This window comes from Fringilla coelebs (genome assembly GCF_963513975.1).
Source record: "Fringilla coelebs genome assembly, chromosome: 6".
In the NCBI taxonomy this organism is placed as follows: Eukaryota; Metazoa; Chordata; class Aves; order Passeriformes; family Fringillidae; genus Fringilla; species Fringilla coelebs.
In genome coordinates, this window is record NC_140034.1 from 3,971,502 (window position 1) to 3,985,807 (window position 14,306).

The 14,306-nt window shown below is 40.8% G+C and overlaps 1 protein-coding gene across 1 annotated transcript in view; it reads left to right on the forward strand.

Moving 5' to 3' along the window:
* PELI2 (pellino E3 ubiquitin protein ligase family member 2) overlaps window positions 1–14,306 on the forward strand; it is a gene marked incomplete at its 5' end in the record, with an annotated part of 67,340 nt that overhangs the window by 15,037 nt on the left and 37,997 nt on the right. Inside the window, one exon of the mRNA XM_084207060.1 lies at window positions 9,764–9,893. Coding sequence (XP_084063186.1) covers window positions 9,764–9,893 — 130 coding nt within the window. The remainder of the gene's footprint in view (window positions 1–9,763; window positions 9,894–14,306) is intronic.

Consider the following 14,306-nt stretch of genomic DNA (forward strand, 5'->3'; position numbering starts at 1 on the left):
CTAGCTCTCTGCACTGCTGCACTGTTAATTTCTGGTTTATTAAGACTTTTTTAAAAAAACCCCACAGTTACATCAGTGCTGTGATGCCTCTGTACCAGTAGGTTTCAGGTAGTTCTTTCACACAGGGTATGAAGAATAATTTATCCTGTGTGGATTTTAGGGCACATAACACACTTGCTAACCAAGAACAGGCAGAAAGGTAATTCTTTGCTTTTTCTCTTTACTTACCCACTCTAAACATGCTAGGAGCAGGCAGTACAGTAGATTATCTTCCCTTTGACAGCTTGTGCCATGGAGCAGTTGATATAGTGCAGAATCAGTGATATTAAGGAACCTGCTGTGTTCAGAGGCAGCAATGCTTGTAAATGCTACAAAGAAGGAAACCCAGTTCTTTATTTTCTGTTTCTGAGGCAAATATTTAGGATTCTATTCAGCAGTTGGGTTTGAACTGGGAGCTGTGTGTTTGTAAGGGTGTCTTTTTCCCTGGGAAACTAAAAGGAATGTTCAAATTGATGGAATTAGACTCGGATGTTGCAGCTCAGGATGCAGTAGTTGAGTGCCTCACTTTCTATTCAGTGCACTGCTGGTGAGATCACCTATGTTCACAAAATGGATGCAAATTTTCTCTTCCTCTGTGCTAAATGGTACTGAAATCAACCTAAGACTATTCTTGTTATGCTTGAGTGTTTGAAAAAGCTGTAACAGACAAACCTGGAACTTCTTCCACTGTCTGTGCCATCACAAAAATGACATTGCCACTGCTTGTATTTGGAGGTGAGCTGAAGCTACAAGAAAGCTATCACCTTTTCTTATAAAAATGTGAACTATCAAATAGTCCTTGATAGGGTTTTAGGGAAAGCACTTGATTTCTTTGGAAATGACTGTTGGGACTGTGCTTTTATTTTCAAAAGGCTCAAATGATCCTTTGAGTGAAATGTAGTTTCTCCATAATGTTTAATGTAGTGCAGTTTCAGCTGGAACATGGTGTTATTACTGTTCATTCCTCAGGCTAAAATTTGAGCACTTTGGTTTTGCACCTTGGAGCATGTGGGAAGTACAGATAGGTTGGGAGAACGTTCAGAATGTCAGGGCAGGTGGGTTTTGAAGTCTCTCATCCCCTTGCATGTTATAAAGTCTAATTTGTCTCAATTTTGAAACTTGCAGCCTTTTTTTGATGTGATGTTTAAGAGCAGATTGTAAATAGTTTCCAAACAAAGCTGTGTGGTTCCTAAGCCTCTGGTGATGTGGATCAACAGGATTCCTCCTTCCCTTCTTTCCTCCTGTGCGCTGAAACCCAGCTGTGTGTAGTACTTTGCTTTGAAAGGGAATTTGTGTTTTTCTGACTTGTTTTGAGTGCAGTGAAAGTCAGGTCTCACTTTCTGCTGTATCTGTGTGCATTTAACCAAACACCCTATCCAGCAATTCCGGTGGCATTTGGTGGATTATGGATCCTTCTCAGATGAGTAGCATTTCCTCTGTGCTATGAGAGGTTTAGGGTTGGAAAGAGGATTCTCTAAACATGGTGCTTTGCTCACCTCTTGTGCTCTTTTAGCTGGAATAAAAAGCATGCTTCGAAATGAACCTGATTAGTTTATGCCCTGTATTTTGCTGTGCACTAACACTGCTGGTTTTCTGTAGTGGTGAATGGTTTTAGCTGGCAGCTTTGGAGATGGGCTTAAAGCACTCAATAAAATTGCCTCCTTGTTAAATGAATGCTAGGAGGAGCAGTAAAATGTTGGAAATAAGGATTGTTAAGGAAATCATTATGTGAAGAAGAGGTTTCCTTACCCCTTACCCTCTGCTTTCTGAAAAGGAAACCTCTTGCATTCTAATGCTCTGCTGGCCTATTACTTTTATTGGAATTATATAATAATATCTTAAATATGGAGGCTTTTTCTGTTAAAGTTGCTACCTTTCTCTTTCCCTGATCATATCATGGTTATCTGTGTTTTATGTTGAGATTCAGGTCATCCCTGCCTAGAGAGTTGTTTGGAACTTGAGGTTATTTGACTGCTTTAATTGAAGCTTATCCTGATGCTCTAGCAGGCTGCACCAGCATGTTTTTGGGTTCTTCCTGAGTGTCAGCTTTTAATCAAACTCTTGTGCTACTTACATAGCTTGCTTTGATTTCACAAAAACAAAAGGAACAAATTATTTTCCAGAAAATTAATCTGGGACAAGTAGCAAGCCACTTGCTAAGAAAAATCAAGGAGTGTAGGAAGAAGTTTCTGCAGAAAGTTTCCCCCAGCCCAGGAGAAAGACCATCTCTTCTGTATTCCTGACTGCATCTCCCTGGTTTTCTGTGCCAATAGCTGCAGTAATAAAGCCCTGACCCCTGTGCCCCTCACTTTTGGGGCTGGTTGCTTCTGTATTATTTTACTCCAGAATTTCTTCCTTTGCTCCTCAGTGAGAAGAAGAGTATCAAAATAGCCCAGAGTTTTGGGAATCTTGGAGGAAGCTGGATGTGTGGTGTAAATAAAGCTGTTTCAAAGCAGTTCTTACACAATCCATTTGGTATTTGCAAGCCAAGAGCATCCTTTAATTTTCTGTATAGACTGAAGTTAATACAGATCAGGTGGGTTTTTCTTCAAGTGCCTCTATTACGTAAGCTAAACATGCATGAGGATTAGTCAGCTGTATTTTCTATAAATATTCTCCTGAACCAAGCTTGATTTTTTTATTACTCTTCTGTTACAGCTGTTACAATAGCAGGGCAGTCCTGCTGGTGCTGGAGGGGGATGTGTAGAGTGGAATAATTAAAAAAACATGAGTTAACCTGATCTCTGGGGTAGCAGATCCTTTCATCTCTTGGTGGGTGGAGGTGGGGGGAACAGGAGGAGGCCACAGCAGCCAGGAATAGCCTTTCCTCCCCAAACCAGAAGAGTGACCAGTTCTGCTCCAGAACACCAGGGAATAATTAAGGTCACCCTGGAGAACCTCAGCTACTGCACATGTGACTTCTTGTGGTGTTTCCAGCAGATAAGGTTCTACTTAATTTGTATACTCTGGGAAGGAGGAAAGTAGGTTCTAGTTTATCTGATCTGCAGTAGGTGCCTCTGAAAGCTTTTTTTTGTTTTTTTTTTTTTTTTGTGGTGTACATAACCTTTTACTGTGTGCTCAGCTAATCCATGGCGCTGGCTGGGTGGATGTGAACATAAAAGTTTTGTGAGTGTAGTGTGAGGCTTTGGGGTGGCTCACTGCTGGGTTCCTGATGGTAGGAGCAACTTTAGAAAGGTAGCTAAAAAAAAAAACCAAACAATTAAAAGTAGCTCCTGCTCATGAGCCAGTGATGCAAATCAGCCTTTTCTCTGAAAAAATCTGGGGTCATGACACAGATCAGGCCAGGCTGCATTTCACAGAATCACTGCAGCCCCTTTGAAGGCTGGAGGACAGTACAGGGAGCAGGTAACAAAGCAAGGAGTACTAACATCTGGTGCTGGGGAGGGGAAGACTCGTGGTGAACACACTGTGCCAATGAGTGTTCCAAAAGTGCTGGAGAAGGGAATTCTTCCTGAAGTGTTTTATGGTAGTAAAATGGCTTCACAAATTCAAGTTGCAAGAACAAACACTAGTCTCAAAAGCAAAGAAAAAAACACCCCAAACTGATTATAGCCACAATTAATAACTCCAGCATACCTTTCTTATGGATAATCAAGTTCACAGATGCAAAAACATTGCTTTTAATTGGGTGAAGAGATGAGATTATTTGGGACTTTGGAACTTGTTGGTTTGGATTTTCTTGCTCTGCAGGAAGACTGGCTTTGTTAAGCTGTACAACTGGTACTGATTAGAAAGCATTTATGCCTATGGAGATGTCTTAGCCAGCAGAATCTGAGGTGGGACTGTGTCTTTCATTCAGAACTTCCTCCCAGGTTGCATAAACCCAAGGGCTTGGATCAGTGTTTTTTGTTAATCAAAGGATGCAAGCCCTTTGGTTATCCAGGAGTTGCTTGTTGCTGTAGCCTTTCTACTTAATTCTACTTCAGTTTTGTGTTTGTAACTACTTAAAACATTTTCCTTCAGAAAGAAAGCAAAATCTGGTGGGAATTAATCTTCTAGCACGTGAGCCTGCTGTGAGAAGGAGGAGAGAACAGGTTGTTTAAGCTCTTTGGTGGATTTGGCAGGAAGTGCAGGAGACTTGCTTGACCTGGGTCTCCCTTGCTGTGTGCATGGGGAAAATTTTAACTCTAAAGATGTTGAAACACAGTGGGGAGGCCTGGATCTTCCAGACTACCTCAAACAGGGGTGTCATGGATCAACTGGATCAAGCCTTTGGGTTGGGGATGGAGCAGCAGGTGACTCTGCCAGCTCTGTTTTCTGTCCCTCAGAAAGCAGCTGTGCACTTTTCCAAAGGTGCAGTGGGGAAAGGGAACCTTCTGGTCATTCAGGGCTTGTTGAGCTCCTGGGGATGAGGGCAACAAGGATAAAACAGTATAAATAAAACAGTATCTTCCTTCCAGCCTCCAGGAAACCTCAGCATTAAAGGTGTTCCTTGCAGTCTGCTGTAGAGATCTGTGAAGCCCTGACTGTTGATGGAGCAGTCGTGTGTTCACTGCCAGAACTCCCCAACAGGAACAGGATTAGCAAAGCTCTGGTGGTGGAGCTGCTTCTGGGACACACATTGGTGCATGCCATCAGCTGGGGACAAGCTGAGACCTAAATTCCTTCTGAGTTAATATCTGTGACACTGATAGAGTGCCAGAGAACACAGTTCAAAGGAGGAGATGAACCAGGAGTGTCCTGTTGGTACAGAAGTACTCCTTAGCTTTGCTTTTGCTATTTGGCAACTCTTCCCCATGAGACTGAGTTTGAGAATAACTTCACTGTTCTGTTTCACTGAAATTCTCAGATAAATTGCCAGTTGCAGACAGCAACTGCTTGTTTTCTGAAGCTGTGATGCAGAAAAATGTGTTTGAAATAATTCTTGCCTTAAAGGAAATCCTTAGCAATTCTTTTGCTGAACTATTACTAGACACAAAATGAATTGTTGAGGTTGATACAAGGGAAGAGGGCGTAAGACTGTGAAGAACTGGCAGTGATGTTATATAAAGGGAGACACAAATACACTTATTTTGTTGTCAGCTTTGTGTGTGTTGAAGCTTTCTGCTTGTGTTTTGCTCTAAAAATGTGACTTTTTCCCTTTCAATGTGTGTTCAAGGGAGGGAGTGCTGGATGCTTCAGCAGCAGAGGGTTTTCCAGTTAGTCAGGACTTGAGTGTGGAGCTGTGAAAAACTCTGGGACTGGGTGTTATAAAGGTGAATAATGAATCTTTAGCCTTCATATGTGGTGGATGTCATGAAAGCTGTAGATTTGTAGCACTTCCAGGGAATCTCTCCTGCTCCCTGCTGTTTTCCATGTTGCTGATACAAGTGCTTCTGTGGCTTTGCAGTGGGCTGGAGAGTGAAGAATGTGGTTTTAAAACTGAACTTAAAACATAAATCTAGTTTTGTTTCCCCTTCATGTGAACCAAAGAGAGAAGTAGTGGGAACGAATTAATAAATGAAAGGTGAGACTGCTGCTTTTGGCAGCAGTGTGGGACCACACTGGCTCAGGGAAGGTGAAAATACAATGTAAGCACAAACTGAATTTTGCTATGTGTGGAGTATGTTCTACAGGATTCTACCAAATATGGCATCAGAATGTACTTACAAGGTAAAATTTACTCAAGTCTGATTTTGCTTCTGCAGCTTTGTTGTTTAGTGAGCAAAGATGTGCTGTTTGACTCACTAAAACTATGGAAACAACTGAACTGCAGCATCTCATCTGTTTATAGCAAAGTCTGTCATTTGGGATGGTTTTCATCCAAAAATGATGAGGTGTGCTGTAGATCTGTTAGCAATAGACAAGGAAAGCAAAGTAAAATTATTCTTTTTTGTCTGGAGGAAATATTACCAGTGAAAATCAGGAGTTGTTCAGTTTTAGTCTTTTGGGAGGTAGTTTGTGTAGGTATGCAGAAGTATTTAAGTTTATGATGGCTTGTATTTTAAAAGCATTATAAAAAAAGAATCAGCTACATGCAGCACCTTCAATGTCAGCTGGTAGATACCTCAATTCTAAGGATGACTTCCTTGAGTTGAAGTCAAACTTTCCAAGGTGCAGGTCAGGATTTGGAGCTGTTGTACCAAGTAACAGAACTGTCATTTACTCTTTACCACTGTCTAGGCTGGATTTTTTTTAAGAAACAAAACCAAAATAAACATAAACCAAAAAAGCTTGTATAACAAGCTTTCTGACAAATAGTTCAAAGCTTGTTGCTAATCTCTGAAGTAGACAGGTCCTTGTAGTAGTACAAGTAGTACAAGACTTGTAGAAAGTAGGAACTTGCCACAGTGGACTGTGGGAGAGAGCATGTGTAGTCTTGCTCTCCAGACAGCCCTGAATCCAGGAGGAGGAGAGGCTTTCATTACACATCCCAGCCATGGGAAAAGCTTAATTGGAGTTTGCAGCTCATTGTATACCAAACTCTTCAAGTGTTTGATGTAAATCTGTAGGAAACTGGCTTTGGTAATTATGGTGCCCATAGCCCATGCCAGCACCACTCCCTTATTTGCAAGGAATAGTGCTATCAACTGAGATAATTATCCCAGGAGGTTTCATGATGCAGCTTGTCCCAGTGCTGCTGTCACTGAGAAGCATTTGGAAAAATACAGGACTGTTCCTTCCACATGTGCTGGTCTGATGAGCATCTGGAGAACTTCCAAAGTGCCCCACAGATCTATGTGTGAGCAGGATGCTCTCAGAAATGATTGTTCTGTTGCTGTGAAATAGATTTTTTTTCCTAGTTTATTAGTTGGAAATAACATTTGTTCCAGGGTTTTTGGTGGGTGAAGGAGACTTCCAGCTGCAGTTCTTTTGGCCTCCTTGTGAAGCAAAAACTTGTGTGCTGATGTGCTGCTCCCTAAGCTGAACCTGGAGCTGTTGGAAGAGTGCAAAGGAGATGGGAAATGGCTCCTGCTTGTGGAGTGGCTTTGTGAGAGGAGGTGTCTGGTGATGGGGAATTTGTGTCCTCAATCCTTGTCCCTTCTGCATGGGTGATTCCATCCTGATGCTGCTCAGAGGGAGGCACTTGGTGCTCACCCAGGCTCTGCTCAGTGGAAGGAAGAGTGGACAGTGATGGAGAGGAGAGGGCAGGGCAGGTTTTGTTGAAGTTCTTTGTGCCTCTGCTCAGGAAAGCTGACTCAGCAAGGTGTGGGCAGCTATTCCTCCTCCAGGGTGCTGAATCCAGCTGTGTCCTGTGGGCCAGCTCCTGTTGGGAAGGAAGGCAGGGACAGGCAAGGGCACCACTGCCCTGGATGGATGGAGCTTGTTCAGGGGTGGGAAGCCAAGGTGTGGCTGCAGTGCCATGGGGAGGGTTAGTTTGTGGGGAACAACTTGAGAAGCCTGGCCTAGGAAAAATGGAGGTGTCTGCTGGTTGTGGAAAGAGGCAACTTCTCACACCCTCCTTTTTTTCACTCCTTTTAAAACATATATGTGTCCTTAGGAATTGTCCCAGCTCTACCACTGTTGGATCAAAATCAGACTTGAAGGTCTGTAACTGAAGCGTAACAAATCATAAAACTCCCACTCAGCTCCTACTGCCCTTTGTGGAAAGGAAATGTAGAAATGGGCAGAATGGGCAGAAGGAAAATCTTTCTGAGAATTTATCAGTGCTAATCAGGATGAATGAGTTTAGCATTCACTCTCCTTGTATTTCCTTCCTATTTGAAGACTCCAAGAGGTCTTTTAACCTTGAACTTCTTTATTCATGCATTTTAAAAATTATTAAACCCCACAGAGACCTGAAATTAAATAGAGGGGGCTTCCCCAGTTAAAATTGTGTTCTGAAAATGAGGGAACCCCCCCAAAACAGTTGAACCCCACTTGCCTGGTTTTAACTTCCAGTAGAACTGCTTTAATTCAGAACTGTTCTAATTCAGCAGTTACACAAGTATAAGGAAAATCCATAATCACAGGATATAAAGCTAGCAATAGTAATCTGTAGTAGTTATATATTATTTCTGAGGGAATTTTTACTTTTTTAGGTTTCCAGATAAAAATACTTGTAGAAAGAATGTTGTCTTCAACAAGTTAAAACTTGCTGGCATATTCCTGATAGTAGTGTCTTTGAAAGGATGTGCATGTACCCAGAGAAATTCAACTGCAGAATCAAATAATTCCTATTTGAAGTGCTGATATTTAAGCTGCCTGTGGAACATTTTGATGTATCTTTTTAGAGCGTGGTCTCTTGTCATGAGGATCCATAGGCTGCACTTGTCTGGAGTAGAGTTAATAACAAATTTCCAAGGTGCAAGTAGGCCTGGCACAAAATAATAGTGATTTACTCCTGTTGGTTTTGTGCTGTGTTAGGGAATCTCCTTTATTATTCCAGAAAGACCCAGTAGTCTTCCCTGTGAAAATGGGAGCGAGAGGACAAGTTCAGCTGCAAGTCTCTCAACTCTGTGTGGCTTTAGCATCATGTATTAAATGTGCATTTTTTAAATGTCTGGGTTTTAAGTTCTAGAGCAGTGAGATTTGAGATAATTTTTATCTTAAATGTGTTCTGGCTTGTGCTCAGTCATTCACCAGTCCTGCCTTTGGGATTCCTAGAAGGGTAGGAGGCTCTCCAGGTGCATTCTCCTGTTACACAAATATACAGGATGTAATATTTGTATCATTATCATTACATACACGGGATGTAATGATAAAAAAAATATTATGGTTGCTGCATTGCTGCCTCTTTCCTTTTCACATTCTTTTTCTGCCTGCAGTGTTAATGTGTAATTATAAAGACTGTAGGAGAGGGATACATGAGATCATTGTAGAACACACCTCACCAGTAAGACAGAAGAGATTTATCAGTAGAATAACATCTTTAATTTCTTGGGCAAAAGTCTGAAATCTCTGAGGATCAGGAATGGAACATTCAGTAAAGCCATGAATGCTCTTCCAGCTGAGAGTTGGCAGGAATGTGGTGAAATGCCTCTACCTGATCTAAATCTTGGGGGTGAGGTGATGGTGAATTCCATGCTTGTGCACTGCAAAGAAATTTCCAGTTGATCCCTTCCCTGGGGAAGGATCTCTGTCCCCTTGAGGCTTCAGACTTCTCTGAATAATTAATCCATTGGGTCTGTGTCCTCAGGGAGAGATGAAAGAACTGTCAAGGGCTCCTGTGTTACACCTGATAAAGAAAGTCATTAGTGAGGCTTCAGATAGTCACATAAATTAAAAACACTTGCATCCTCTTTCCTTAATAATTAATAGATGAAGCCTTTAGGATTAAAGTTTTGTAAAAAAATGGGTGAGACACAACTAGAAAAGCATTCTGAGTAAAATTCCTTTCTCATAGTTTTACTTGCCCATAAATTACTTTGGTTTTCCATGTTGTCCTTGTTCTTTCTCCAATCCTGCATGAGATGTGGGCAGATGGGTGGTAGGATAAAAACATTTTAGAGCTCCTCATGTTCTGAAATGAAAGTGAAGATGTAAATTTGTTCTTCAACATTCCTTTAATTTTAGAGGTGAAGAAGCGTCTCTGTGGCTGAAAAACTGAGTATTTAATTCGTAGTTAATTACCTTTTAAATGAGAATAAAATTTCAGCCATTGGTAGGTAAAGAATGTTTGAATGCTTAATTCAGGAAGCAAAACTTAGCCTGTTACTTTATTTTTGTTTTGCCCCATGCATTTGATGATACCAGAATATTGTGGCCAAATTACCTCTCTCTCTCCTTTGCTGCTTTCCAGACTGGTGGTGTTTTATGCTAAACTTTTTTTCTTTATTTCCAGGTACAATGGATCCCTCCCTAATGGTGACAGGGGCCGCAGGAAAAGCAGATTTGCCCTTTATAAACGATCTAGAGCAAGTGGAGTTAAACCCAGCTCTGTCCATGTCATCTCCACTCCTCAAACTTCAAAGGTATGTGACACTGACAAATCCTGGTTTTTGATGATCCTGGGTGGAGAGCAACTCAGGTATTGCTGCTGATTTACCCTGCTGCCAGTTTATTCTGTGCTTGGAGGATACTTCTGTTTAATGAAGAGGCTGCAGTGGATTTGCTTTCTGGGGTATATAGCTTTAATCCAGTTACCTGTTTAAAATAGTCTGTAAGATCAGGTGTGAGATAATCTGACCTTCCTGCACCTGTTCAGAAAGCTGGCTGTCAGTGCTGACTGTTTTATTTGAGCCATAGAGTACATGGGATAAAAACACAAAAATTATTTTAGTTTCTTTCTCGCTGGAGTGATATTTCTTTCCTCTTCAGGGAGATAACTGACATGCTATTAAAAAATGGTCTGATCCCTTTGGGCATTTCATTTTTCTTGCTAATAATGATGCTGTACAAATTTTTACCTGAAGTTGAGTGTGGGTGAAGGAGAAAAAGCAGCAAAGTTAATGTATTAACATGTTAAGTTAATATATTAAGTTAATATATTAACATGTACTAATGTATAGAACTGTCCAGGTCAGAATTCTCGTGGTGGAATATATTTCAGGCTGCAAAAGCTCTTCCTATCTCTCCTCTCAAAGCCTTTTTCTTAGAAGCAGGAAGTGAGTAGAGTTTATTGCAAACTGGAGGGGGAGTTTTGTGGTGGCACTCACACAAGAGGATGATTTGTATGAAATGGACCTCACTGAAATATGTCTTGGGATAGAGAGAAAGAACCTACACCATGCTCAAAAATGTGTTTTCTGACTTGGACCAAGAGAAGAATGTTGTATAATACATAGTATGGGATTGTTTTATTTTCTAATACACAGCATACAGAGTATATGCCTGAATTTATCAAAATACACAATATCAGAGCTTGTTCTCTTTGAACACAGTATAGGGCTTGCCTGCTGCAGATAAATGTGGAGTCTTTTGGATTAAAATTTACAGGAAATATTTTACAGTGTTTTTGTTATCAAATGAAAGCTTTTGTGAGTTAAATCTTCCTGATGAAATCCACCTTCAGAATAGAGCAGTAGTATATGTTGGTACTTTTGGTTTGTTGCTTATAATGTAACAAATGGGGAAAAATGTGTTTTACATAGTGGATGAAAATATACACGTTCTCACTGGATGATCTTAAGCATTTGGACTGCAGATAGTATTTCAGCATTTGAGTTGCAAAATATTTAAACACCTGGCAGACACCACAAGGAATCTGGTTAATGTTCATCTGTGGTGTTATTGTAGTGCAGATAAAATATGTGTGCTGTACAAATTAGTGCCCTTATAAAGATAGCAGAGGATCTGGGACATTAAAGCCTTTCCTCTGAGCATTTGAATTCGGGTAGATATGTCAAGTTGAATGTATTTTGCACTTTCTCTGAACCCTTAGAAAAGAGCTTTTGTGTATTTGTGCTGCTGTCTGGGGCAGGGCTGGTGGATGTGTGCCAGAACAGTGGTGCAGTGGCTCTCAGTGAGTGCTCTTCCCATGCACAGAAAGGACACTTACATTTTAAAGGTGCTGTCATCAGCTTTTCTCACATCTTAGGCACCAGAGCCTGAATTGTTTTACTGAGAATTGTTTCTGCATGTAACTTGTGTAAATGCCTGAAGAAACATGGGCTAATAAAGAGTGAGCTGCTTAGTTCTTAGAAAATAATGGGCAACTTGACCTCAAAAGTTTAGTTGTGCTCTCACTCTTTCAGCTTATATTTAAGAAAGATAAACCAGCAGAAACTTTTGCTGCATAGGATGTTAACAAGTTTCCTCCCTTTATATCCTGCATTTTAACTTTCCAGCTACCAATTTTCTGTTTTGTTCTGCTTGTCTATCACTGTAAAGTGAACCTGTGAGTAAAAACACAAGTGTAGGGCACTGATGCTTTTTGGGTGGAGGTTTTAGCAGAGGAGGGAGAAGCCCTGACTGCCTCCATTGGTTTTGTCTCTGACAAACAGAGGCTTGAATAAGGTGCATGGCTGGTTTTGTGCTGATTGCATTAATGCAGCAGCTCAAGAACTGTAGCTGTCACCAATTTTAAGTTCGTGTGTCAGCCTGAACACTGCAATAGATGGAAAGAGGATGCTTGTCATGTTCCATTGTCCCTGCTGTGCAGGTGTCAAGGACAGCTGGAGTAGCAATGGCTGCAGTAGTAAATTTAGCTGAGCTAATTGCATATGAATCACTGCCTTTTGTTTTTTCCACTGAGCACTTGTTTTTTGCCACTCTGCCTTCGGAGGTGCTGAAGAAAATTCAGAAATATTTGGCCTTCTGAGGGTATATGGGTATTTTTAGGGGAAAAGTAGTGCATAGGGTAGTAAATCTCAAGTTTTTTCAGAGTGGTTGTCATTTTTAAAATACAGAGGAATCTCTTCAACATTATGCACTGAACTTTAAAACCTATTTTATTGACTCTGTGCTTAGGCACCATTCAGTAAATTTTGTGGTTTCCCCTATTTGATTTTTTCCAGCATTGTCAAAATTGTTTTTACTGTAAAACTCTTCTGCTGTCCTAAGCTTGTCTGTGTGGACATGTCTGGGATAGGGGTTTGGGGAATGGGGGACTGTGGGTCTTCATTAGCTGAGTATGGATCTTTGTCAAGATTTTAATAATCCCCTTTGCTGAATTAGAGAGTTTCTTTCAAAATCATCTCATCACATGAGAGGCCATTCCTTGCGTCTTGATTTGGGCTTATGATGAAGAGGAATGTTCATCAGTCATGATAACAGAATTTGTGAAAACCTTCCTCAGGTGTAAGTTTTCTGTTGGCTCATCATAACATAGTTAGGGTTGGTGATTTTTATTTTCAAGCTATTGGAGCTGTTTAACAAAGTCAGAAGTCAGTTGTAATGTTTATTTAATTTAGTTGAGTTAACTGTTGTTTTCATGTACACTATTTAATGCTGTGAAACTCCAGTCAGTGTCTGATGATGTCTGAAATGATTTCAGAATTTTCCAGTAAGTGCTGAACCTCAGAGTAGAGTGGAATAAAAGGTTTTTTTTTTTAAAATAGTCACCTGGGAATGATGGGTTGCTGAACTGGACTTCACTGGGTTTTGGGAGGAATAGGGGAGACTTTCATAAGGGTTTTTTGTGTTTTGGGGGTTTGTGACTTTTTTTTTTTTTTTGGTTGGGGATATTTGAGTCTAACAGGGAAGGAGGTGTCTCACTGAAAATGAAACTGGTTTAATACCACTGTGGAATAATATTTGAGGACACTGTTTTTCTTGCATATCTTAAGCAGGTCAATAATATGCTGTGGAAATAAAACTGTATGATCCCAATTCCTGCAGAGTTTGGATGTTCCTGTTCCAGTCCACATCCAGTCTCTTGATTCAGTGCATCACTGGCTTAACTCTTTCCCCTGTACAAGCACAGGTGATTCTTGACTCCTCATTGCTTTTCTTCATCACCATCCCTGGATTCTTGCTGGGTGTTTTTAGCTGGGATTCTTTTTGTGTAACAGTGGGAGAAAACTGCCCCAGTCCCTTATGAGAGGGGTTCTGGCAGCTGGTGTGAGCACTGAGCTCACTGGTGTTACTGGGAACTCTGATCTTGGAATCCCCCGTGACTTTGGCTCTGTGAGCATTTGGATTTCTCTGTTGGCTTCTGATGTTTCAGAATTATTTCCATGGGTGTGAAGTTTAGAGAAATGAAGAAGGGGTTTCATGTACATTTGAATTACCTGAAGTATGATATTAGGAAGCAGGAATGGTTGACAGTAGGCCTCCAGGATTACTCTAGAAACATGAGTGAATTTCCTTGTTATAACGTGGATGGTAATTGAGACTTTACAAAGTATTGAGTCAGTGGGCAAGAGAATATACCTGCTGAGCATTGGAAATACTCCTTTTTAACAAGGGAATGTTGGGCTTTCCTAAGTGGTTGCATGTGTATAGTGACTCCAGAAAAGATTCCAAATGCCTTTTGAATTGCTGAAGACTTGAAAAACTCCACCTTTAATACCTCTTTATGGCTGTGTGTCTTGGTATTTATTATGTCTGTCTTTCTTATGATCAAAGTTTTCCTTTGGTAACCTGTGGTAGATAAAGGCAACCTATTTTCTCCCCTATGAAATTACTGTTTCAAGCTGACTGAGGAAGATCTCTCTTGACTTCCAAGTCCAGTTACCTGCCGAGTTGGCTTCTGCTTTGTGCTATCACAACAGCAGCTTGGATAGTCACTGGCTGGGTTCCTGCAGCTCTAATCAAGTTTCCTGCTGCTGCTGGAGAAGAACAAAACACAGCCATACGAATAATTATTAGGTCGGGGAGAGAGCTGCAATTTGTGTTTTGAGTGACGAGAGAAAATGAAAGTATAGGATTCTTGTGATTAGTTATCTACTGCAGATATTGCATCTGCTTTGACGTCCTTTGAATTGGGAGTAAAAAGGCCACAA